The 25,580-nt window shown below is 33.6% G+C and overlaps 1 protein-coding gene across 1 annotated transcript; it reads left to right on the top strand.

Moving 5' to 3' along the window:
- The first annotated feature begins 709 nt into the window (after positions 1 to 709).
- Positions 710 to 25,580, top strand: LOC106054972 (neurexin-4-like). The gene is made up of 26 exons (XM_013211061.2): positions 710 to 863; positions 3,624 to 3,770; positions 4,641 to 4,831; positions 5,651 to 5,792; positions 6,630 to 6,833; positions 7,476 to 7,654; positions 8,319 to 8,489; positions 9,159 to 9,317; positions 9,990 to 10,071; positions 10,771 to 10,926; positions 11,390 to 11,531; positions 12,056 to 12,162; positions 12,578 to 12,700; positions 12,949 to 13,161; positions 14,233 to 14,411; positions 15,019 to 15,163; positions 16,373 to 16,549; positions 17,474 to 17,692; positions 18,401 to 18,520; positions 18,913 to 19,032; positions 20,057 to 20,242; positions 21,011 to 21,153; positions 21,310 to 21,409; positions 21,502 to 21,629; positions 22,037 to 22,184; positions 25,292 to 25,580. Exons 1-26 carry the CDS (start codon positions 800 to 802, stop codon positions 25,480 to 25,482), a joined length of 3,936 nt encoding a protein of 1,311 aa, XP_013066515.2. The 5' UTR covers positions 710 to 799; the 3' UTR covers positions 25,483 to 25,580.

Genomic DNA, 25,580 nt, shown 5'->3' with positions numbered 1-25,580 from the left:
GGCCGGCTTTTTAAAGCGAAGATTGGACTTTACAGTCATCTTCGAGTCCATAGGAAATGAGAAATGTGCTCATCTTCGACCACGAAAGAGGAGCTATATATGTTTTCTTTGAATTAAAATTAAAAATGCATTTCCTGAACATTAATCCACCACCGTCTATCTAAAGCTTACGGGTGTGAATGTCATTCGCCAGCCTGCGAGTTTGTGTAGGACTACTCCGAACTCCCTTTATTAGTAGGCCTACATTTTTCTAGGCCTATATTAGAGTTTATTCTAGCGAATAAATTTCGTAGTCATATTTCAATAGGCTTCCCCCACCCCCGTCCTTTTAGATGAGATTTTATGGCTATTTGTATACAGTTATTTCTATGGAATGTTTGATCATAATAAGGGGCCTAATGAACATTATTCATTATTAATATAAAGATCAAAAATTTTTTTTTTCACTAATTCCTTCTGAGTTATCAAACAGTTTATCTGGAATAAAAAAAAAAGGGGGGCGGGGATGATCTTGCTGTCGTCTATTTTTGCATTGGGCTTGCTAACAAAAAAAAATATGTATCTTGTAATATCTAGATCTATAGTCCTACAATTGTAAAAAAAAAAAAAAGAAATATTTTGATTTAGTTTCTTGAGCTAGACTTGTTCTTTAGTCATGGGAAATATTCGCCTTTTTTTTTGTATAAGGTATAGCTGAGTCCAATCACCGTCGCGTTCTTGAGTCACGTGTGAGAAATAAAGGGTGACAGTCCCTAGTTCAAGATGTCTACTTAAGTTTATACAAACTTAAACACAAAACATGGGACATATATATTTATTTGTTTGCGCTTCTTTCTTTATTGGATGTTATGCAGAATTAAGTAGTAAGTATGAATCTGTACACATATAATTATTTTTTTTATTGCCTTAGCACTTTTAGCTGGTTAAAAAAATTAATTACATATTACACACCTTACTTGACCTATTTCGTGATGGCGGACAGGTGAGAACGCGGAAATGAACTGAAAGTATACAGTTGGACCTTATTTTCATTATTACTTTAAAACAAATTTGGGAGGAAATTTCACGTTTTATCGTCTTTTGAAATATTTCTAATATAATTTTTGAGTACTCCCTATACATTAGATAATAAATCGATTTGAAACATACTAAATACTAGATCTACATAGTTAGATAAGTTACATAAGAATAAGTGTCATAAGTCATTTAAGTATATCTAGCTAGATTCTAGATCTTTGATCTGCCACTGCCAACACTTTGATAATATTTAATAACTAGATCTAGATCTACTTTTAACTTTATTTTTAGTGTATACTATAGATTGTATTGAGTTTTGAGTAACTATTACTATAGTAGTATAGTTATAGATCTAGTATTTAACGTATAGAGGAGGCTCTTATAGTTTGAACACCCCATCGAATTCTCCTTTTTGAATGGGTCGCTTTTTTTTGTTTGTAATACATTTGTTTTTATGTTTGGAGCTAAAAACGACGTTTCAGGACTGCGCATGTCCAATTTTAGATAAGTTCCTGTAATTTTGTTCCGTTTTTCCAAAGCAGATGGCAGTTGTTTAGATTCTCGGTAACCATGTATGTTTATGTTAAGCTGTTGTTTTAACCTCCCCCGGGAATTCATACCCATATAAGGGATGAAGGCTATATCATGAGCCTGTTTGATCGTAGGCTGATGGGCATATCAAAATAAGCTTCCAAACATCTTTAGAAAGACATTCCAATCATATTTATACCGTTAGCTGTTAAATAAAATTAAAAAAGGGGGTGTCCAAACAAATAATAATGAATTCAGCTCATTCTCCTTTTTGAACACAGCAAAATCGTATTAAGAAATATTATTGGAATTAATAAATCTATGATTTTTTCAATGAATAAACATGACCTAGATAGAGATATCTAGAATATATAACTTATGAATGAAAGAAATAGTGTGGGCTGCTAATTTGAAGCCAGAGACCATGCCCACTGCATGTGATCACGCAAGATTAGCTGGCGGTGAGGAGAGGTATACACTCAGCGAGTAGTATCACAAACTATCCAACAGGCAGTGGAGGGAAGGGGGGGAAAGTCATGAAAAGAATTATAAGCATCTATGGGAGGGAGGGGATGTTAAGGTTTCACAAAACGAACATCCAAATTATGAAAACAAGAAGAGGGTCCTTGGATGGGAGTTAAAAGAAAGACAGAGAGAAAATACAAGTAGCCTAGTAGAAAATATCATGTTTATTAAATTAAAATAATTAATTTATAGCTCTATAATCTATATAAATTTATTTCTGTCTGTTTCTACACATAGATTATATATATATATATATAAATAAACTATATACGATATATATATATATATATATATAAAGAGAGAAAGAGAGAGAGTATATGAGGAAATAGACTATAAATACATATTGCAAAATTGAATCTACTTCTTTTACTACAATCTAAATAATTTTTAAGTAACACTGATATAATTTATTAGCAATTACAATATTACATAGTGGTGTACAACAACGGTGCTCATTGTTCAACTAAAGGAGAAAGCCCAAAAACTGCGTTCAAAATAGGAGCATGAAGTAACCTTTATTTTTTTTATTTATTTTAAAATAAAATCTTGACTATGTGTGGTAATACAAAGGAACACAGCTATTTTTATAGTCCTTTAGTTGCAGAATAAGAATCTGCTTTCAGTTTTTTTGTAAGTTAAACCTTCACCAAATAAAAAAATAAAATAAAAAATTGACCTAGTTCCCGAAAGTCGGTGTTCAGTTATAAGAATCTACCATAGACCTACTAGAATAATCTAGATCCAGTTAAAATATTTATCTAGATTATTCTAGATCAACTTCATCATCAAGGGTATTAATTAAATAATAGCAGGCCTATTAGTATTATACTTATAGTATAAAAAAAAGTACCCCTTTCAAACCTTCAACTTGAGTGGATGGAGCATGAAGAAAGCTGGCTGGATAGCATAAAAGAATGGACCATGGATCCTCTCCTTTGATGTCTTGCTATATAAAGCTGCGGACTGGGAAAAGTGGAGGGATTTAGTTACGCAAATTGTCAGGGCACCTCTACAAAGAAAGTCAAGGGATAGATGAGAGAGATGAGATGATACAATTGAAATAGAGTGATTTTTCGTCTTACAAAAGCCTAACAACTATTTAGTCAGCTCTGTTAAGGTTGTTGATGAAAATGAGTATTTCGAGTTAGTGGTGGGACAAGATGAGTCATGTGACTGTTGACTTCTGTGTGTCGAAGTGCGGAACTGATAGGCACTGTCTATCAAAGTTTAAATTTTTGGAATCTGGATGGTGGAGTGGTTTGTTGACATGGTTCTGTGTTGTTGCTAGCCAGAGCTGTTAAATTATAAGGTTCATGGTACATGCTCTAGTCAAGACTTCTATTTTTTTTTCTATAATAAATGTACCACTTCCTCTAGTTCAAAAAATCGGTACCAAGTTTTTCCTTTATATATATATGTAACATTTCAACTGGTATTTAATATAATTGTTATTGAGTTGGGTCAGAACTTTGGATTATATTACTATTATTTTCTTTACTTTTGTGATTGTCATGGTTTTTTCTTCTTTTTAATGTATTTGTCTAATCTAGGAGAGGTATATGTATACAATGACTGTCAAGCTGCTCACCAAGAGAGGGTTGGCGTAGAAGATGGGAGGATACCAGATAGTGCACTAACAGCAAGTTCATTTCACACGAAACGACAACCTAAAGATGCTAGGGTTGGACGCTCAGCGGGTAGGTATAAAAAAAAAATCCTAAAAAAAAACAACTGGTGTTCATGATTTTTTAAATTTAATATTAACTAACTTTTTTGTTGGCATTGAAAAACTATTCCCACTAGCAAGTATTGTGTGTAGTCACTCAATGAACTCTTTAAATGTTGTGTCTGTTCTATTTATGAGAATGCTTTTGTTGTTGTTGTTTTTTGAAAAAAGAGTACTTGTAATCACAACAAATTTCGAATAAGTATCAATAAAGCAGACTTAGTCTTTGTCAATCCATTCACAACTCCTATTGAAGTCTGTTAATAAGAATTGTGTATGTATATATTGAAAAAAAAATTATATTAATGATGAAAAGACATTGAAATTGATGTTTCGTGATTAGAAATATCTGTAGATCTTTATTTGCAAGCAAAGGATATGAATATATCCTCATCTTTCCTTTGCGTTCCTCGTGGAATATAGAGCCTCAGTAAAAACATGCCACTTTCCACTGTCTTTTGCTAGTTTTTTAATAGCTTCCCAGCACTTTCCTCTCCTCTCGGCTTCATCTATATATGATATAATAAAAATCTTGTAATAATTACATATCTTTGTATTTTTTTTACAAATATACAAAAAAGTAACAAAATTTTAAAAGTTAGTAGGTTATAAAATGATTTTTTTTTATTTATTGCATATTTTTGCTTTGTTCTTCACCTATAGACTTTATTTTCAATTTTAGGATTCTTCATAGTGGGTCTAGCATGTCTATATGTCCTATCATAATCTACTTTTAAAAAAGAAACTCCTAATTTTATGTATATTTTTTTAAAATTAATTTAAAAACCAGTCTCTTGTAAAATTTTAAAATCATTCCCAACAATTTAAATTGTTTCTATAGGTGCTTGGTCACCATCTATACAAAATGCCTTCCAATGGCTTCAGGTGGACATGGCCAAACAATACTTAGTCACCTCTGTCTATGTTCAGGGACGTCAAGGTAGTGACGAATATGTCATGGAATTTTTTCTGGAATATTCTGATGATGCACTTACCTGGCGAAGGTATACAAACCAGCTAGGTATTCCAGAGGTAAGATTTGCTTTACCAAAGTAATCTTTTACTTAAAATATATTTTACAATATTTTTTACTTATCTTGAATCACCTTTTTAAATATTTAGAAGTTCAACATTAATTTAAGCTTTATTTAAACGATGATAATTCAACAATTATTCCAAATCAGTGGAAATGTATTTTTAATTTTAATATCTTTTTATTAAACTTCCCCTTTCAGACCAGAAGGTCTATAGGGCTGATGATGTAAAGGTCATCTGTTTCTGTGGCCTACAGTTAACAAGGGTGTCATGTGGCCAGAGCAATAACCAACCTCCTTTACTTTTCCCCAACTAATGTTGGGTACCCATTAGAACTGGGTGGTCTCAGAGGTGCCCTAAGATTCCAAAATTAAAAATCCCAGTCTTCACCAGCATTCGAACCAAGACCCTCAGTTCAGAAGACAAGCGCTTTACCGCTCAGCCACCATGCCTCCCTGTGTATGAATATATATATATACGAATATTTGATCAAAGCTAAAACAAGGATCTGTCTTGTCCATACAGTACAGTTCTAGAGATATAAAAGTCAGTGAAATTTAGAAAAAAAAGTTCTATGAAGAAAATTAAGACCACTGAGGCACCAAATGTGATTAAATGTAATTTTTCCTCTGTTCATCTTTTGCCACTGCCTCATTTTGGGTACCACCCACTCGTTGATATTTATTTCCATTGATTCTTATAATGTAAGAAAATTTTAATGCACTAAAAACTGGATTATTTTTGTGTGAAAAGCTAGTCTGTAAGTATATATTTCAAATAGAGTTAATTTCCATGTTAAATCATCTTGTATTACAGATTTTTGAAGGCAATCATGATGATTCAGCTTTGCAAATGCGTGTGCTGCTATATCCAATAGTTGCACGCTATGTCAGATTCAATCCCCAGAGATGGAATATGGTCATATCTTTAAGAGTTGAAATTGTTGGCTGTCCATTCCGTAAGTTCTTTTTACAAAAAAATTGTAGATTGTAGTTTTATAATAATTACTTTTAAATTTATTTATTTGTGCCAACCGTACTTGTCATAATCTTTTGAAGTTTTCATTGTTATGTCTTGTTGCTTTGTTTTGGTCTAAGAAATAGGGATCCGAATAAGTCCCATGTCAAGAATCAGTTTCAGTGTTTACTAACAGACCCAGCTATAGTGTCAATTAAAAAAGTTAATAATACATCAGCTCTTGATGTATGAACGATGTTTACAAATGTCAACTTTATTGTGATGTCTTATTCAGTCATACATTTTTGTATAGTAAATACAAGTTAAACATTTTTTTTCTGGGTATTAAGAGATGTAATGATGGCTATACAATGTTCTAATGCTTTGATTTAGAGGTGGCCTTTGCAGTACAAGAGAGCCTAGGCAAAAAGGGATCATAAGTATAGGAAATATATATCATGCAACCTTTTGGCATTTTTAGTTTGACAGAATGTGTGGCATGGTTGTATTTTGGGCTGATAGTGACTAAAGAATCCCATATTGCTCCCCTCCCAAGGAGCAAGGCCTCCAAGGGTTTTCCCACTAGCCACCTATAAAGGCTGCCTCTGATTCTGGGTGAACTTAGGGACCCCTTAATGTTTTAGCCTCCTAAGATGTTGATCAAAGATTAAAACCTTTTGTAACAGAGTCTTTAATAAGATATATGTTATTAAAACAGGCTTTAGCTTTTCCAAGTGAATATTTCACTCCATCTAAAATACTGGTATTGTTAAATGTAATGATAACACTAGTTAGTTACCCTGCCTTGTGAACTTCATGTCCTCTTCATTGGTTACAGAGCCAGAGACGGCTTCTTTTGATGGTGAGAGCTACATTGAATATGACTTTAGTGGCAAGGCGGTCCAGACTACAAGTGACACAGTGGAGCTTAGGTTCAGAACAAGTCGACCTGATGGGGTGTTACTACACGCCAGTGGCAACCAAGGGGATCTCTTTATGCTGGAATTGTCTAGAGGCGCTCTCTACTTTAAAATAGATCTAGGTAGTAATTTTGTGTTGGACTTTTTAAAATTGTTGAGCTTGTTTGATGCACACATTATTGAATAATTTGTAATCTTCTTTTTTCATTGTTCATTTTTGTTCTTTTATTAATGTAATAATGTAATAAGCATGAGTATATAATTCAAAACATGGGCTTTCATAGCAACATGTAATTCTCCAGTAGTTCCTTTTTTTTAAGAATTAAAGAGAATGCCCTGTTATTATTTTAATAATGAGCTACAAGTAATTTTCTGGTACTGTCAGGACTGACTTTTATTGTATTAAAGGGAAACAAAATTAAATGTGTCCCTTTACAAGTATTATGATGTGGGAGGTCTGGGTAATTAGTGCCCACTGTGTTTATATAAAAACATTTAAATTAAGTAGTGAACAAACTTTCTAAATCTTATTTGCTGTAGTTTGCTTGGTCCAAACAACTTAACTCTACACAGCTCAAAAATAGGGGAAGTTTTGACTTAGAGACAATAACGTGACTAGTAAAAACAAGACTAGGTGTTAGGCGCTTCTGTGCAGTGTCTTATGCAAATAACCAAAGGGATGTAACACTCAACGAAATCCAATAACACAGACGAAAGGCCAAACAAATTTGTTTAGTTTTAACATAATGTTTGTTGTCTTTTAGGCTCAACCCTTGAAACAAAAGGTTTGACAATCGTCAAAGCTGGCAGTCTGCTGGATGACAACCAATGGCATGACGTCATTATTACAAGAGAAAAACAAAAGTTGAAGGTCGTTGTTGACCGACTTGTTAATGAGGTCACCACAGGAGGTCTGTTCTTTAGGCTGGATATTGATAAATATGTAAGTAATCCTAGCTTTTAGTTAATTAACAGACTAATTAATTTTCAGGATTGGTTTGAAATTATTTGAATAAGTGAAGTTAAAAATAAATACAGTCCGGGAGCCATTTCTAGCCCACAGCATGCATACCCCTCAAAATGTCAGCCCTGTACATAATGAATCCACTGAGACAGAATGATTTTCTTAAGACATGTAACTATTAAGGAAGTAACATTTAACTTTTTATTCTCATACCTTGTGATCTATGATGTAAAGTTCATCTGTTTCTATGGCAAACATTTAACAATGGTGTTGTGTGGCCATCACAATGACCAGCCATCTTTACTTCCCTGATGTTTGTCAGGTACCCATTAGAGCTGGGTGGACTCAGGGGCATCCCGAAGTTCAAACTCCCAGTCTTCTTCTGTATTTAAACTCTGGGACCCCTCAGCATGGAAGCCAAATGCTTTACCACTCATCCACTATGCCTCATATTTTCATTGTGTTCTGTGATATTAAAAAAAAATATAATTCAACATTGATTATGTATAAGTAGACTAGTTTGATATTTAATTAAAATAATTAATCACTAAAGTATAAGTAGACCAGTTTGAAAGAAATTTATGATAAGATTTGAAAAAAAAAAAAGAATGCAATGTCACGTCTATTGAAACATTTGTTGTAGATGTATATTGGCGGTGTTCCTTACTACAACCAAGCTGGGATCACCGTGAAGTACAACTTTGTGGGCTGTGTGCAGAATGTGAATTTGAACGGAGCCAAATTGATCCAAGACGCTATGAGCAACACAATTAGTTCCATCTCTTTGATCAAGAATGTCAACCCTTACTGCAGTGTAAGTCAATGTAGACTTTGTGTGTGTCTCCCTACACTTGGGTCAATCATACTTTTAGGTTAGGGTTAGAGTCAAACACTGTACAACAATATTCTTAGCACATGTTGTGTACTGTTGTCCAATTAGCATTCCTAGACTGTCTTATTCTACTTAGCCTGAAAAATTCTTAGCAGTCAGCAAAGAAAACTAATTCACTTAGTTTACTTAATGGAAAGGACCAGATTAACCTATGAATGCATATAACATTGAAGCCTTTTATTCTTATATTTGTATTTTGTTTGTTTGAAATGATATCAAGTTACAAGAAAACATTATTTTATTTGGATAGTATATAGCTCTTTGCAAATTAATTATGCTATATCTCACCATGACTTAATAATGTATTTTTTTTTAGCACATTTAATATAAAATATAAATACTATATTGTTTTTCATGTTAGTAGACCAAACATTGGTCAGGCCAAACATTGTCTTGGACTAGAAAATTGTTATTAAACCAAACAATGTCTTGGACTAGAAGATTATTATCAGGCCAAACATTGTCTTAGACTCGAAAATTATTAAACCAAACATTGTCATGGACTAGAAAATTGTTATCAGGCCAAACATTGTCTTGGACTGCTAGGGTAGTTATCAGACCAAACTAATTGTACATGTGTTCTATCCACAGGTTATAACTAAGGTGCCCATCACATTCCCAACATTAGACTCCTTACTCTTGGTTACTGCCTTATCAGGAAGAGTTTTTCATATTCAATTTGACTTCAGAACTCACGACAAGGATGGCCTTTTGGTTTATCATAAGATGAGTGATGATGCCAGTATTATAGTAAGTCTTTTGATATCTAACATTTAAAAGAGGTTTTTCTCTATTGTATTTTTAGACACATTTAAACACTATTTAATTCTTGGTTTAAGAAGAATGAATATATGAACCACCAATAAACAAGGGCCAATGTCATCTTATTCTTTTTATTTTAACAATAGTTTTTTTTTTTAGTTTAAATAGTTTTTTTTTTATTTTAAACTGCTGGTAGTCATCATTAAAGGCTGAAACACTATTTTTTGTAATTTCGTTTGGTTAACAGTATTAAGTATTTTAGAATTAAACTAGGTGCCCAAATCCAATGAAGTGTCTATAGCTTTCCAGCTTTAGTATGGGAAGTGTGGTCGAGAGGCCAAGTACGCTTGAGCTTGGCATGGCTTGGCTACCTGGAAGGGGCTCTATGTTCGACACGCAACTCGAGCCGAGTTTTTTTTTTTTACTGAGCACCTAAAGGCAGCGCGGAAAACCTCCAGGATTACACCCACCCCACTGGTCCACAGATGTGATTGGACCAAAGCGCTCTGAGCATGCTATAAGCATGAAAGTAGCGCTGTATAAAAGTACTTGAATTTCTTTAGTAGAAAAGAAGCTTCAGCTTGTAACATGACATTGTGTCACATTTCAGTGTTGTATTGTACTTATTGTTCAATAAACTGGTTGCTTATTTATTCCCAGGCAGCTATTGATGAGGATGGTTATGTGAAATATACAGTCATCACTCTGGATGGCCAGACCGTTGAGGATATTGTCAGAAACAGTGAGTAGTAAACCAAAGAATGAAATACCAGCTTTCCTACTCTTTGTTAATTTTTTTTTTTTACTCTTGAATTGTGTTTTTAAAGAAAATATAAGTTCCCCATTTCAGACTTTGGCATCTATAGGGCAGATGATGTAAAGATTATCTGATTCTATGTCCCACGATTGATGAGGGTGTCATGTGGCCATCACAATGACCTACCACCACCTTTACTTTTCCCCCCACTAATGTCAGGTATCCTGGTTGGACTCAGAGGCACCCAAAAATCATGAAATAAAAAGTACTTGTCTTCACCACCATTTGAATCTGGGACCTCCAGCTCTGAAGCAAAGCTCTTTACTGCTCAGCCACCCTCGCCTCCTATGAAAAAATATATTTCACAATATTAATTCAAACATTATTTGTGCCATGGATTCTCTCTATAAAAACTTAGATTTAGAAATAAAGAAAATTTTTATTTAAAAGTATATATTTTATATATATTAAAATCTTTATGTTTTGGGACCATCAATTCTCAGGGAATATTTTTTTTTAAATTTTTTTAATTTTTACGAATAAATTGTGTTTTAAAATATTTACAAATATTAATACACACATGTTTTGGGGATATCATTCCACCAGAGAAAAACTCAGGTGTTATAATATGACTAAACAATTTTCATTGTTGTATAGGGGCTTAAAACTATCTTTCATTCTTAGCTGATGTGAACTCAGTGAAAGGATCATTCACTGATGGGCTGTGGCATTCCTTCTACCTGTATATTGACAGTGACAAAGTCAACTGCACAGTGGACAGAAACTCCAAGGTGTCGCAGAGAAAGCTTCAAATACAAGCAATGACAGAATTTTATATTGGTGAGTCTTATATAACACTTGTTGACCATAAGTATGGTATGAAAAGTATTGGGTACTTTTTGACAAGTGACTGTTGTAAGAACTAATGGTTGAAATAAATGGTACATTTCAACACAAATGTTCTCCATTTTTACAAAGCTTAGATCAACTCACTCTGTCTGTTTAAAAGTGTGAACATGTTTTTTCTCCCATTTCCCATTTTTGGATCAAGCTAAAAGCATGCACGATTATTCATTAAACCTGACAAAAAATTTATTTAATTAATTTTTGGTGATTAATTATTTTGATATCAAAATAAGGGGAATATATGCTACTTAATGAGAGATGTGGATGTATATATATGGATTAAATTAATTTTGTTTTATAAAGCAGAAAGAGAGCTTAACCCTGCAATTTTCAGATAAATGGCAGTAATTAGTGGTTCTTTCCTTTAAATCTTTGGTTTTATGAATCTCTCTTTTAGGTGGCAATGAATTGTTTAATGGATTCCGTGGCTGCATGAGAGACATTCAGGTGGCCCAAAAGGCAGTGGATCTAAATGTATTGGCCACAGACCCATCAAGAATCAAAGGAGCTGATATTGGTACATGTGCTATCAGAGACAGGTGAGTAAAATGCTTGACCTGAGCACCTGATTTTAAAAATGGAAGTGGCGAAACATTTTTGAAAGAAGTTTGTCATACTACAGATTTTAAATTAACAGGGCACTTGCTGGGTTCAAACCACAAACTATTCTATCAACAATTTAAAAGACACATTTGCATTCTTATGCAGATTTGGTTTGGCAGCATATAGCGGAGCTAAAAATTAGTTATTAAGAAATGATATGATATGCAAAAACAATGCAGTTTAGAAATCCTAACGTGCTATTGGATATTACCTGAGATAGGCATATTATCTAACTTAGTGTTGTTAGCTCGGAGTTATGTCATTACTTGTTGTCATTTGATGAAACAATTCTAAATATCCACATGATATTTTAAATGTAATATTTGTTACAAATGATTTTCAAATGTGTTACTTAAACCAGAAGATTTTAATCAAGTAAATTTTTTTTTCTTTTTGGTTTTACTTTTTATCCCAGAAACTACATTCTACACCTAATCTGATGTCAACTTTATTTTCACAGGTGCACTCCTAACCCTTGTGAGCATAATGGTCTTTGTCAGCAGACGTGGAATACATTTACCTGTGATTGTACTGATACAGGATACCTGGGTGAACTTTGTCATGTCTGTAAGTCTAGTCTTGGTTTCAGCTTTTGAAAATCTTAAATACTTTATCATTTAGTAGTTAAATTGGAACAATAATATATATATATTAAGCCAAAACCAGTGACTCATTTGGGTGCATCCATTGCCTTTCGAGACAAAAGGAGCCATACATACATATATATATATATATATATATATATATATATATATATATATATATATATATATATATATATATATATATATATATATATATATATATATATATATATAATATTGTTAGGGAACAAAGTCACAAGTTTTTCAACTTTTGAAATCTACCCATTTAATCCTTCTTTTTTTTTTTTTTTTAAGAGGTCTAGAGTTATAGTGTTTAAAAGAGCACATAGATCAAACAAGATATTATTACATGGTTGAAAATACAATTATCTTTACAGCTGCTTATCACATCAGTTGTTCCATGCACAAATATTACTCAAACATTGAGGGCAAAGAAACAGCCATGTTGGATTTGGATGGTGCAGGACCACTCCGACCTTTTAGGGCTTCATGTGAGAGAGGTGAGTACAAAAACTAGTCACCTAGTCTAAGCACAAACGCAATAATTGCTTTAAAGAGTCACTATTATATATGAGTAAAGTATGCTTTTAGGTTCCTTCAGACAATATTAAATTCTTCAAAGGCTGAAATTTTTAGTTGCTAATTGTTCTATACAGTAGTTTCTAAAGGATATAACTATTTTTTTGTTGTTGTTATAATATTTTCTTTGTAAATTTGATTTAGATTTTTTATTTACTTGAATTTTCAGATGATCAAACTGGAGAAATTATTACCTATGTCCCCCATGATTCAATGGGTACTATTAGAGTCAATGGCTATCAAGATCCAGGGTCATATGTGCGCAAAATTCAGTACACTGCACAAGGTGTCCTTGAGCTGGAGGAGATCATTGACAGATCAAGAATGTGTCGACAAAATGTGATCTACCGCTGTAGGAATGCCAAGTTTTTATCCAATCCAGGTAACTAATAGATTTCATGGAAACGCTTCTCTTATTAATACAGCCATTTCTGTCTGGGTGTACCTTTATTTACCCTTTTTTTTTTTCTTATACTTTCTCTTACAATTGCTTGTGTGAAAGACAAAAGATAAAGGTACATTCCTCGTCCCATAAGCTAGGACAAATTTGTACAAATGCTCCTTCTTCCCTGGTGCTATTAGAGCATGAAATGGGTTGCCTGAGCTAGCCAGGAAAACCAGTGACTTGGCAGAATTTAAGTAATTGGTTAATATGCATGACTAAATGCATGACGTGTAGGACGTAACCATCTTCTTTTTTTGAAGTAACGTCTGTATTATATACGATAAGTTAAGATATAAAAATCTCTTTAGTTTAATCAGTACATGTAAACCTAGGTGTAGCTTTAAAGGTCCAGATAATTAAACTTTGTCTGTGAGGGAGCAGTATCAACAGAGTGTTTTTTTTAGTGGATAATCCATTCTAAAGGAAAGTGAGCCATGTAACACTAGTTTCATGTTCTATTTTTATTTCATCTCTTAACCCTAAAAGTGCTGAGGTTTTTTACAATGAGTGCATACAAAATGGAATTACAATTCTCTGTGTTTAGAGGCTTAAGTATCCCACACGCGTCTAAAGGGTTAAAAATGGCCCTTACTAAAAAGATAGAATACTTCAAAGTTATTTTAGCATTTCAAAACTAATGTAGAAATTATTATTATAGCTTTTATATAGCGCTACTTTCATGCTTATAGCATGCTCAGAGCACTTTTGGTCCAATCTCATTTGTGGACCAGTGGGGGGAGGGGGTATCTAGGAGTTGGTTTTCCGTGCTGCCTTTAGGCGCTCAGGAAACACAACTCTGCCCGAGTCGGGTGTCTAACCTCGAGCCCCCTTCTAGGTAGCCAAGCCAAGTTCAAGCGCACTTGGCCTCTCGACCACTCTTCCCACTACATGCAAATGCAAGTTATCATGGCATTGCCATCTCTGTATGTGTGGTGTTAATTCTGTATGTATTCCTTATATATTAAGTTAAAAAAAAACTATAACTTTTTTAAAACCTATTATGTTCAGGTGTATTAAATGACCCCAGTATCAAGTCCTGGGGTTGGTGGATCGGCAGGACCTTCCAGCCCATGTTCTACTGGGGAGGTGCTGCTCCAGGTTCTGGCAAGTGCAAGTGTGGTTTGGAAGAAGAAGGCTGTGGGGGTCAGAGTTCAACATGTTACTGTGATAAACTTGTCAACATCGGAGTGAGTACTATATTTTAACAAAATATCTATACAATAACATTATACATACTCTTCTTTTAGCCTTTAAAAGAGGTAAGCAGAGTGCAATGTTGCCAAACATGCATTGTACTGAAATTTAGGATTTAATTGGCTGACTTGGATGTTAAGAAGCAAAGTCCAGCAGTAGGTTGGCTGTGCTTAGAATCAAATAGGCTGAAAAGCTTTATTTTTTAAATGTTTCTAGAAAGCCTTCTTTTGTCATTGTTACAAGATTTTATTACATATGATCAATAATAATCGTAGCTTATTAATTTTAGACTTTCCTTCAGAAGATAAGATAAGAAGATAATTACATGATCATATAAACTGATTAAATTACATTATTAATAATAATAAGGCTTGTCTTTGAGTCTGAAGATTAATGAGGAATGCAGTATTTCCCGTGGCTACGCAGCCCCAGGTGTGACAAATAACATGATTATGTTAGAGTTAAAAGCCTGCTCAAACCTGAGCTTGTTAGTCTTTTCAACAGTTCTAGATCATTTCTTTATAGCAAATGTTCAATCTCTATAATGTTGCAATGGTTCTCAAATGTGTATTCACTAACTGTATCTTGTGTGTATGGCAGGTCAATGAAGTGAGTGTGGACCAGGGCTACCTCCAACACAAAGAGTACCTCCCTGTCCTGGAGCTACATTTTGGAGACACTGGCTCCACCACAGATGACAAGTGGGCAGAATATGAAGTGGGAGAACTTGAGTGCTATGGAGATAGTAAGTTTTCAGTTGTCATGGAGATAGTAAGTTTAAGTTGTCATGGAGATAGTAAGTTTCAGTTGTCATGGCATAGGTTTAAGTTGTGATGGTGATAGTAAGTTTAAGTTGTCATGGCATAAGTTTCATTTGTCATGGCATAAGTTTCATTTGTCATGGCATAAGTTTAAGTTGTAATGGCATAAGTTTCAGTTGTCATGGCATAAGTTTAAGTTGTCATGGTGATCGTAAGTTTAAGTTGTCATGGTATAAGTTTAAGTTGTCATGGTGATCGTAAGTTTAAGTTGTCATGGCATAAGTTTAAGTTGTGATGGTGATAGTAAGTTTAAGTTATCATGGCATAAGTTTAAGTTATCATGGTGATCGTAAGTTTAAGTTGTCATGGTGATCGTAAGTTTAAGTTGTCATGGCATAAGTTTAAGTTGTCATGGTGATCGTAAGTTTAAGTTGTCATGGCATAAGTTTAAGTTGTGATGGTGATAGTAAGTTTAAGCTGTCACGGCGTAAGTTTAAGTTATCATGGCATAAGTTTAAGTTGTCATGGCATAAGTTTAAGTTGTGATGGTGATAGTAAGTTTAAGCTGTCACGGCGTAAGTTTAAGTTATCATGGCATAGGAATAAACCCAAACTTACTTAAAGAGTAATGCCCTTTTATTTGTCAAGATAACATGATTATGTAAAGGATTGTAGATTAATACCTAATTGTATAATGTAATTTGTGGGAACTTTAACATTATTGATGTACCATTTTATGACTTGAAGGGAATATCTAATATATCTTGTGCAAATAAAAGAATAAATGCTAGTTTTATTTTCAAATGAGTTGTGAATGACTTCTTCACCTATCTCTTAATGTGTTGGAATATTGGGTTACCACACAAGATCTGTTGATCATCTTTCTGCATTCCTCTCTGTCTTTTGCCTTGGATAAATTTAAAAAAAAAAAGTTGTTTTTTTTTTTTACAAACTGACAAGTTTCTTTTTTAAATATATATATATGTAAGCAATACAAAATATATACCTAAGAAAAAAAACAAGTTTAGAGCTTAAGAAATCCCCAGTTTATAATTCTCTGAAGGCTAATAATATTTGATATGCATCATGTTAACCCAAGCAATATATGTAGACTAGCTATGTTGTTGTTTGTTTTTTTCTCTACTTTATGTCATGCTCAAGATAACAGGGAAGTACGTCATGTTTTCTTCCAGATCTGTTTGACAATACTGTGACCTTCACCCAGACTGATGGTGCTCTTGAGTTCCCCACTTTTGAGGCTCCTAACGCTGGAGACATTTGGTTCCAGTTCAAAACTACAGCTGAGGATGGTGTGATGATTCACTGTACAGGGACGGCTGTGGCTGACTTTATTGAGATTAGATTGTTTCGTAGGTTGTTTAAAAATATTTGACAAATGAAACACATCAGAGCATACAAACAAGATCACACACTCACACACACACTTACTTCCAGGCTGACTTTGGTGGTGTAATGAGGGTCTATTCTTTGTTAGTTTCTGTTATTATTAATTTGTATAGTCCATTTACTATGCTTTACTTGCAAGCTTCATTTACAAATATTTATAGTGGGGTTGGGGGAATATACTGTTCAAGTTAAATCTAAAAAAATATTTATTTCTAGCCTCCACTGAACTTTGACCTTCCATTTACTAGCAAAAGAGGTTTATGATATTCAGTCATTGGCCATAAAAAAAAAAGGTCTCGACACTCTATAGCAAAAATATTTGTTATTTAATATTGTTTTACAAAACTATAATAAGACCAGCAGCAATGTATGGAAGTGAGACCTGGACACTGACAAAGACATCTGAAAATTTACTTTACTTAACACTTGGGAAAGAAAATTCTTAGGAAAATCTATGGTGCCATACAGGATGAAACAGGGTAGAGGACAGCACTAACCATGAGTTATATCAATTATATGAAGACCCACCAATAGTGAACGAAATAAAAAAGAACAGACTACGTTGGGCAGGTCACCTTGAAAGAATGTCAGACAACAGAGGGGCGAAAATCGTATACAGGCAAAAACCAAAAGGCAGGCGACCCAAAGGCAGACCCCGAATGCGATGGATAGATGACGTGGAAGCAGATCTGAAGCAGCTTGGGGTTAGGGCGTGGAGACGAAAGGCCCAGGAGAGATCTGAATGGAAGGATGTGTTAAAGCAGGCCAGAGCCCTCCATGGGCTGTAGCGCCACTGGGATGATTTAGACTAGACAATTTTAGTAGGATTGGTTAGGACAAGTCATTTTCTGACTTAAACTTATTTCTTTGTTCTTAAATACTTCCAGAATCTGACACGATTCAGTTCCGTTATGATGTTGGTAATGGAGTCACTGTCCTGTCCTTCAAATCACCTTCACCTCTTAACGATGATACATGGCACACTATTCACGTTGAAAAGAACCGTAAACAAGCCTGGATGCGAATAGACGACTACCCAGCTAAGGCCCTCAATGAAGATGCTGATCTGATTCGACAGTTAGATCTTACAAGCCCACTTTATGTTGGTAAGTATTTTGTTAAGTGTGCTTCTTAAATATTCAGTTTACACCCATGAAAAAGTTTTGTTAATTGCTCGTGCCGTGATGCGACTGTACAAAGTAATTGAGGGTGTATAATGTTGAAAAAAAAAAACTTCAAATCCTTTTGTCCAAATGACAAAGGAAGTGTTTATGTGTTAAAGCAGTATAAGGCTTAAGTAGACACGCCCCCTCTGATAAACAGCTTTGTTTGCATTAGATATGGCATAATATACTGGCTGCAACTGGGTTTGCCTGATCATGTGAAATATTACACTCATCTTTAATCTTCCAAATCAAAGACAATGCCTTAATTAGCATAAGGCCTGTCTTCAAGTTTGAATATTAAAATGAAAAGTGCATTATTTCATATGGCTATGCATTCCTAGCTGTGATCTACACATTTTGCCACATGCCACAGACTAAACTTTTGTCTTCCTGTGGTTGATTTATGATCTATTCTTGCAATAGCTTTCCCTCAGCTATTATCATGTATTCATTCAAACCTGAAGTATGGTCATCAGTTTTTTTGGGTGCTAAGTACCTTCGTATAAACTGCCTGATGCTTAACCATTCACTCCTTCTAATATTTTCAGATAAAACTTGCTACTGACTTAACTTGAGTTATTTGGTTCAATATGTTGTTCAATATAAAAGAAAACGTATAAATTAATATAATGACATTTAATCATTCAGGTTCACTTGTTGGCTATCAAGATGGCTATGTGGGCTGTATGCGAGGACTGAGAGTAAATGGTCGCTTGATGGACATGATGGGAAAACTGAGGAATGGCTATGTCTATGGTGTCAGAGCTGGTTTGTACAAACTTTGTCTTAAACCTATTTTAGTTTTGTATAGTTAGCCACCTTCAGTTGTAACAACTATGGTTCAGCTCGAAGAACACTTTTTCATGTGACTGTAGAGCCCTATTTTGGAGAGACACACCCGTCCACACATATCACTGCTTTTGCTTTGGTTTTAGAGGAGCTGGCCATTTTTCAGTTGCCATGCTTTTCTTCCAGAGCTGAGGCCCATGTTTTTTCTCTGTCAAAGCTTTCTTGGTCACGTAGGGCTATGTCTTCCCAATTGTTTTTGTATAATACAAGTAATAAACTATATGACCAGTTAGCCTGTATTTATAATGTAGTTGAAGCCATTGTAAATAATTTGTTACTTTGTAGTACTCATTTGTGTGGTCTGTACCCAGGTTGTGTGGGTAAATGTGCCAGCAGTCCATGCTTCAATCAGGGAACCTGTCGGGAAGGTTACAATCACTACAGGTGTGACTGTTCATACACTCCATGGAGAGGCTGGAACTGTGGCAGAGGTAAGATTTGGGTATCTAAAAAAATATATTTTGGTTGAAATATTGTCTTTTGTAATTTTTATTTACAATAAATTTGTCAAATTTATAAAATTAAGTAAGTTGATGCTTAAGAAACCCGAATTTGACAACTATATTGATGCAAGATTGCCAGCATATAATAATCTGCTTATCTAGTCTCAAGACCCAAGACTAGACTGTAACTAGACTAATAAATAAGCTAATTAGCTAGCTCTATAAAGCAATTAAAAAAACACATCTAGACTAGATTTAGTAAATACTTTCTAAGCTACTATTAGTTAGATCCAACTTCAGCTCTCTCCTAGTTCACTAGATCTAGTTCTAGTCTGGTAAGATTTACTCTGTTGGCCAATAAATATAGATTTATTAGATCATTTATTAGAAACAGAGCTAAACATAGTTAAACATTTGATTTATAATTGAAACACCAAGTAAATGTAAGACTAATACACACAAATACTGAATACTATAAATAAGAATTTGTTAGATCTGATGTATACAAATTAATTTAGAGATAGGCATGCAGTGTCTTTAGAATAGACCTAAAGCAACCATTTTGTCTTTTCTAGAAGAAGGCTAATATTTCTGTGCTCTTAAAATTTCGTGTGAAATGTATCTACTTTCAATTAATCCATTGTTCCACCACTCTTGAGTAATATCAATTTAAGTAAAAGCCAAATATTTTAAAGAAAATGCATAAATAGATATATATTATTTTTTATTGCTGCAAAAATAGCAGTAAATGTATTTTTTTATTGGGCTTTATGATAAAGTAATTTTTTTTTTAATCTATGAAATCTAGACAACACAGTGATATTCAATGCTATGGCCTCAAATTCTTTCAGGTTCATTATCAATCTTGGAATCTTTTTTTTTTTTTTTTTTTTTAGGATCATTTTGTGAAGTAATTTGATAGTATATAATATGAATGACTTATTATTGCAGTCGATTTGTGAATTGAAACAAATTTCATTACATTTTTCTTTTTAATTTAAATTTTTTCTAGAGGTTGGTGTTAACCTGAAGAGCAACTATATGATTCGATACACTTTTGATGAGACCCAAGGCTTGTCAGCATCTGACTTCCAGCGTGCAATGATTGGATTCTCAACCAAAGTGAAGCAAGGCATTCTGATGCAGATGAGAAATGAGGCCAATACAGAGTACATTACAGTCGAGATGAACAACAACGGTTTGTAGAATCATTTTTTTATAGAATAGTCTTAACTTTAACCTTCTTTATTTAATGTTTTTTACAGATGAATAAAATAATGCAGACATAAAAAAATAAAGCAGACCTAGACATCTATCAGCAAGATGATATATGAGTTGTCATGTGACCAGCACAACTACCTACCACCCTAACAAATGTCAGTTAGTTGAACTCTGGGGTGTCCTACTAAAAATACCTGTCTTCATCAGGATTCTAACCTAAGACTTGAGTATTTTATCACTCCACCACCACAACCCCTGTATATTGATAAAAAGTAAAGTTCCTCTTTCTGAGCTTGTGGTCTATAGGGCAGATGATGTAAAGGTCATATGTTTCTGTGGCCTACAGTTTACGAGTTTGTCACATGGCCAGCACAGCGACCAACCACCTTTAATTTACCCAACTAATGTCAGGTACCCATTAGAGCTGGGTGGACTCAGAGGCGCCCAAAGATCCTGAAATTAAAAATCCCAGTCTTCACCAGGATTCGAACCCAGGAACCCCGATTCTGAAGCAAAGCACTTTACCCCTCAGCCACAGCGCCTCCTGTATATTGATAAACTTAATATTAAATGAATAGAGAGTACTTCATAGTTTGTAAGAGGAGAAACTAAAGCTCCCTTTTTTTATTAGGTCACATCCTGATCAGTTGTTTTTACCACCACCAACAGTAAACAATGATTCAATGTATAAACTTAACTCGATAAAATTTAAAACCAAATAATATACTATCCTTCATTGTCTCAGGTGGTGTGAAGGTTGCTATGGATGTAGGTTTTGAGAGAGTTGAAGTCAACACTCCCCTAGAGCTGGGAATTGATTACGCCAACACACAGACCCACGTAGTTGTGATTGAACGCTCAAATTATGGAAGAGACATCAAAGTTCAGGTTAGATCTAGGGAAACTCTTTTAGTCATTAGACTTCTGTTCAAGTTTCTGTATTCAGCAATTCGTATTTAAATTAGGTCATCATGCTAAACACTTAAAAAAAAAAGACTTTGAAACTTAAATTGATATTACATTTCAATTTACATTGTTTTTTAGGTTGACAATTACAAACCAGCTGTGTATAGATTTGGTGATGCATCCAGTCAGTCAGACACAATCCTAGACAACCCTAAATACTTGTTTATTGGCAATAATGGTATGTCTGGATTATAGTCAAGGCTATTATTAAAATTAGTTTCAGGATCTTTCTAAGTAGTCTAGTTAATCTCACTGGTCTATATGTTTCAGATACCTCTAATACCAACCGTGGTTTTGAAGGTTGCATCTACAGGATGCAGGTAGACAATATATTCCCATTGAAAAGAGCTTTCCAGGATCCCAAGCCTCCATACATCACCTTGACACCTGAAGATAAGGTTTGTTTGTTCTCTACCATTGATTTGGATTGGTTATTTTGGGTTGAGGTTTTAATTCTTTCTTTCCTAATTGATGATGCCAACGTTAATTTGAACCCATGAAACTAAATGGATTTTTGGATTTATAAACGTTTAATTTGTGTAGTGTAAAAAAGAGCATGCATTCTCCTCTAATTTGATGCTAAATATAACATTTTCTGATAACAAACAAAAATGTTATTGAAATTTAATCTGAACAGGATAGTGAAATACAAATGAGCAAAAATGAATAATGCTATTGGAATGAGGAAAATAATTATGAAGAGAAAGAGTTAAGCCTGTTTTTGTAGGCAATGTTAGTAAGAAACTGAAAGATTGAAAATGAAAGAAAAGATGTGTAATGTATTGTAATGTTATTTTGAACTCAGGTGAAAGAAGACATGTGCAGTTTTGAAGAGATTACTGTGTCCCCTGAGCCTATAGAGACCAGACCTTTCTCTGGCATTTTACAAAATGTCACTTACAGGCGAGCCACAGACCCACCACTGTCTGATGAGGAGAAAGCTTTAGTAGGAGGTCAGTTTACAGATCGTGTTTTGTTTTCAAAGTTTTTATCATGAAAATCTGAGTTTTTTTTAGCTAGTCTTATCTTATATAATACAGGTGTTACTTCAAAAAAGAAGATGATTACGTCCTATGCATGTAGTCATGCATATTAACCAATGACTTAAATTCTGCCAAGTCACTGGTTTTCCTGGCTAGCTCAGGCGACCCATTCCATGCTCTAATAGCACTAGGAAAGAAGGAGAATTTGTACAAATTTGTCCTAGCATATGGGACGAGGAATGTGCATTTATCTTTGGGTCTTTCTGGGTATTTTATTAGATTTTGTTTTTTTTTATTTAAAGATTATGGTTCAATGTTTTATGTATGATTGCTACTTTACTTTCGAGTCTTCTGTCCTGAAGGCTTTGTAAATTTAGTGATTTTACTAAAGGTGTTACTCTAGTCAAATGTGAATATTTGTTTGTTATGAATCTCAATGCTCTGTTTTGTGTCTGTTCCAGTTTCTTAATGTTTTCTTGAGTTGAGGGGTCCCAAACAGAGGAATAACTAGTCAAGTTATTAACCCTTTATCGCGCTTTGTTGCAAATTTGCTACAAACCCCAAAAAAGTCGAATAATTTATTTATTTATTATTATTTTTTAATGTATTTTGTTATTTCCGATACTTTAAAGCGAATTGAATTTGTAGACACTTCCTTTTCTCTCTTGATGATAGTAGAACGCAATGTAGATCTATTTGATCTATTTTGCGATTAAAGTGTGCTCGATTTTGTTTTGTTTTTTTTGACTGATACAACAGGTAAGATTCTTTTCATTTTCATTTAATACTAAAGTGAAAAATCATTGTAAAAAAAATATTTCTATAATGTAATGATGTTATATTAGCTATAGAGAATAAAAAATTAGCATTGTGTATATCAAAGTAATGATTTTGTAAGCATTTGAAGAACTGTTTTAAATTTGCTACATGGCACACAAGTGGTCATATTTTTCAATACATTAGATTCAATAGTAGAGAAAAGTAGATGTACGTTTTTCATTTAGAAACTTTGTTATATTTTCTTATCTACATTATTTGAGTACATTTAGCTTTAAAATGTATTTTAAAAATGGTCTTAGATTATTTCCCTGTACATTCTAGATCTAGATCTATAGTAGTATAAGTATAATAATAGAGATCTATAAGATCTAGAATCTAGATTTTTTTTTAGAGAATCTATAATGATATTAGTGATAATTTAGACATAAATAATAAATTTCATTATTTCAAAATATAGGCCTTATAGATCTAATCAATATTTTACATTTTTAGTTTTCAGATCTAAAGATTGTCAATAGGTTCTCTGAATCCCAGTAAAGCTTCTGTAGAGGAATCCTGAGCGTGAGATGACAGAGAGCTCTCAAGTTGCGTCAAAGATGCAGACTTTAAAGTTTACGAAGACCACTCATGTAAAAATAAAATATTGAATAAAGAAAATAGATGTATATTAATTATATACAACATATTTCAACATTTATGAAAATTTGATAATTAATTAGAGGAATATTCATTGACATTAATTTTTTAAAAATATTTTTATTGTAGATAACTTCAAATGAATCTTTTGCTGGTGGAGATGAGCCATTAGCACCTACCTATGGATAAAAGATATCTTTTGGAGAGAGAACACAGACATAAAAACAAAACAACCAAATCCTGGCTGCCTGGTCATGTTATGTGCTTTGGAGTGCTATTGCGATGGCGCAAGTCCGAACCACCCCATCAATATCTTCCGTCGACCTGCTGGAAGTTTGAGCTTGATGGAATAATAATTTCTGAAAAAACTTCAGAACTCAGCTCATAAAAGAGATTTGTTTCACATTCAAAATAAACCAGGCCAGTAAGATCTTCTATTGATTATTTAAGGGAATTTTTGAATTTTAAAAATATTTTTATCATGAAGGCGGATTCATCGGTGATGCCATATCTACATCCAACAAGTGTAAGGCATATACCAGGCTTTAACGGGTTGGTATCTGGCCTCTCAAAACTCTTGCCCATGTTGTATAATGAAGCCATGGATACTCTGTTCGTCAAATTTATTGTGACCTGTGGTACACATTTTGGAAATTCATATTGCCCTATGTCGCCGCCACTGGAATACATACATTGATCAAACCAGCATCAAAATAAAGTTTGGACATAACTGAAAATTATTAAAACTATGTAACTCTGGTGAGTACATTTGATGCTCTACATCCAGTTATTATTATCCCTTGACTTCATGTATCAACAGAAATTTCAAACAATATCCAACACTTTGTGACAGTCGAGGCTGAGGCTAATTACCAGGTTAAAAGGAGACCTCATTAAAAGCTATACATTTGTGTGTATGTATTAAAATAGAGAATGATACTGTTGTATGTTTTTCCAAGAGATTTAATATTATATTTCATTATTCTAACAAGTTTTGTGTCTATGGTTGTTTGGTTTCTAAAAAAAAATATATATATATTTTTCTATAAATTGTAAAATAATATTTTGAAATACAATTTTCATTAATTGTTGGAATAATAATTATTTTTTTCATTTAGTACATTACTTGTAACATTTAAATAATATTAAATCTATCACAATGATAATATTTATATAACTGATCATGTCCAAATACCTTTTTATAAATGTTACATAGAAGATGAATTTTTAAAAATAGATTTTTTTTCATTATTTTGTACAAAATGTATACTTCTGCTGATTTTATTGTCACTAAATAAATATCTTTGAATATAATCCATGTTATGCATTTTAAAATCTGTTTTAAAATCTGTTTTGTACTGTTTTAACTGGTATCTTGCATTTTTACAACATTGGAAAAATTTACTCACTTGTGCTCTATGTTGCAAATTTGTTACGAAGCTACAAAGTCAAAATTAAAAAAATTTTTCTCAAAAAAAGTGGTACTGTATATCTTGTAGACCCCATAGGATGACATTAATCATAAAGAAAATTTTTTAAAGACCTATTTCAAAATGTTTGCAATAGAGGGTTTTAACTTATTAATTTTTACCATAAGTACCTTTAAAGCTCATTCTGATTAGATTCATTACTAATTATTTCATTCTTCTTTGTCTCAACAGTTGGATGTGCACTCCTGATTATACTTCTGGTGTGCATCATACTCTTCTGTTGCCGCAGCAGGTTTGAGGGAGCCGACTATGAGACAGAAGAAGCTAAAGGGGCTGAGTTTGCCGACAATCCAGACAGCGCTGTGGTTTACAATCAGACAGGTCTACCCAACATGCCTAAAAGTTATGAATACTTTATGTAAAGCTGCTCAGATTGTTTCATAGGCAAGTGTGATTGTTTGGATGACAGATTTGATTGAGCCCTGAGAAGATTGATCAAATGTTTAGTAGAGAGGAAGAG

This window comes from Biomphalaria glabrata, chromosome 11 (assembly GCF_947242115.1).
Source record: "Biomphalaria glabrata chromosome 11, xgBioGlab47.1, whole genome shotgun sequence".
Taxonomy (NCBI): domain Eukaryota; kingdom Metazoa; phylum Mollusca; class Gastropoda; family Planorbidae; genus Biomphalaria; species Biomphalaria glabrata.
This window is presented reverse-complemented; position numbering and strand designations above follow the sequence as displayed.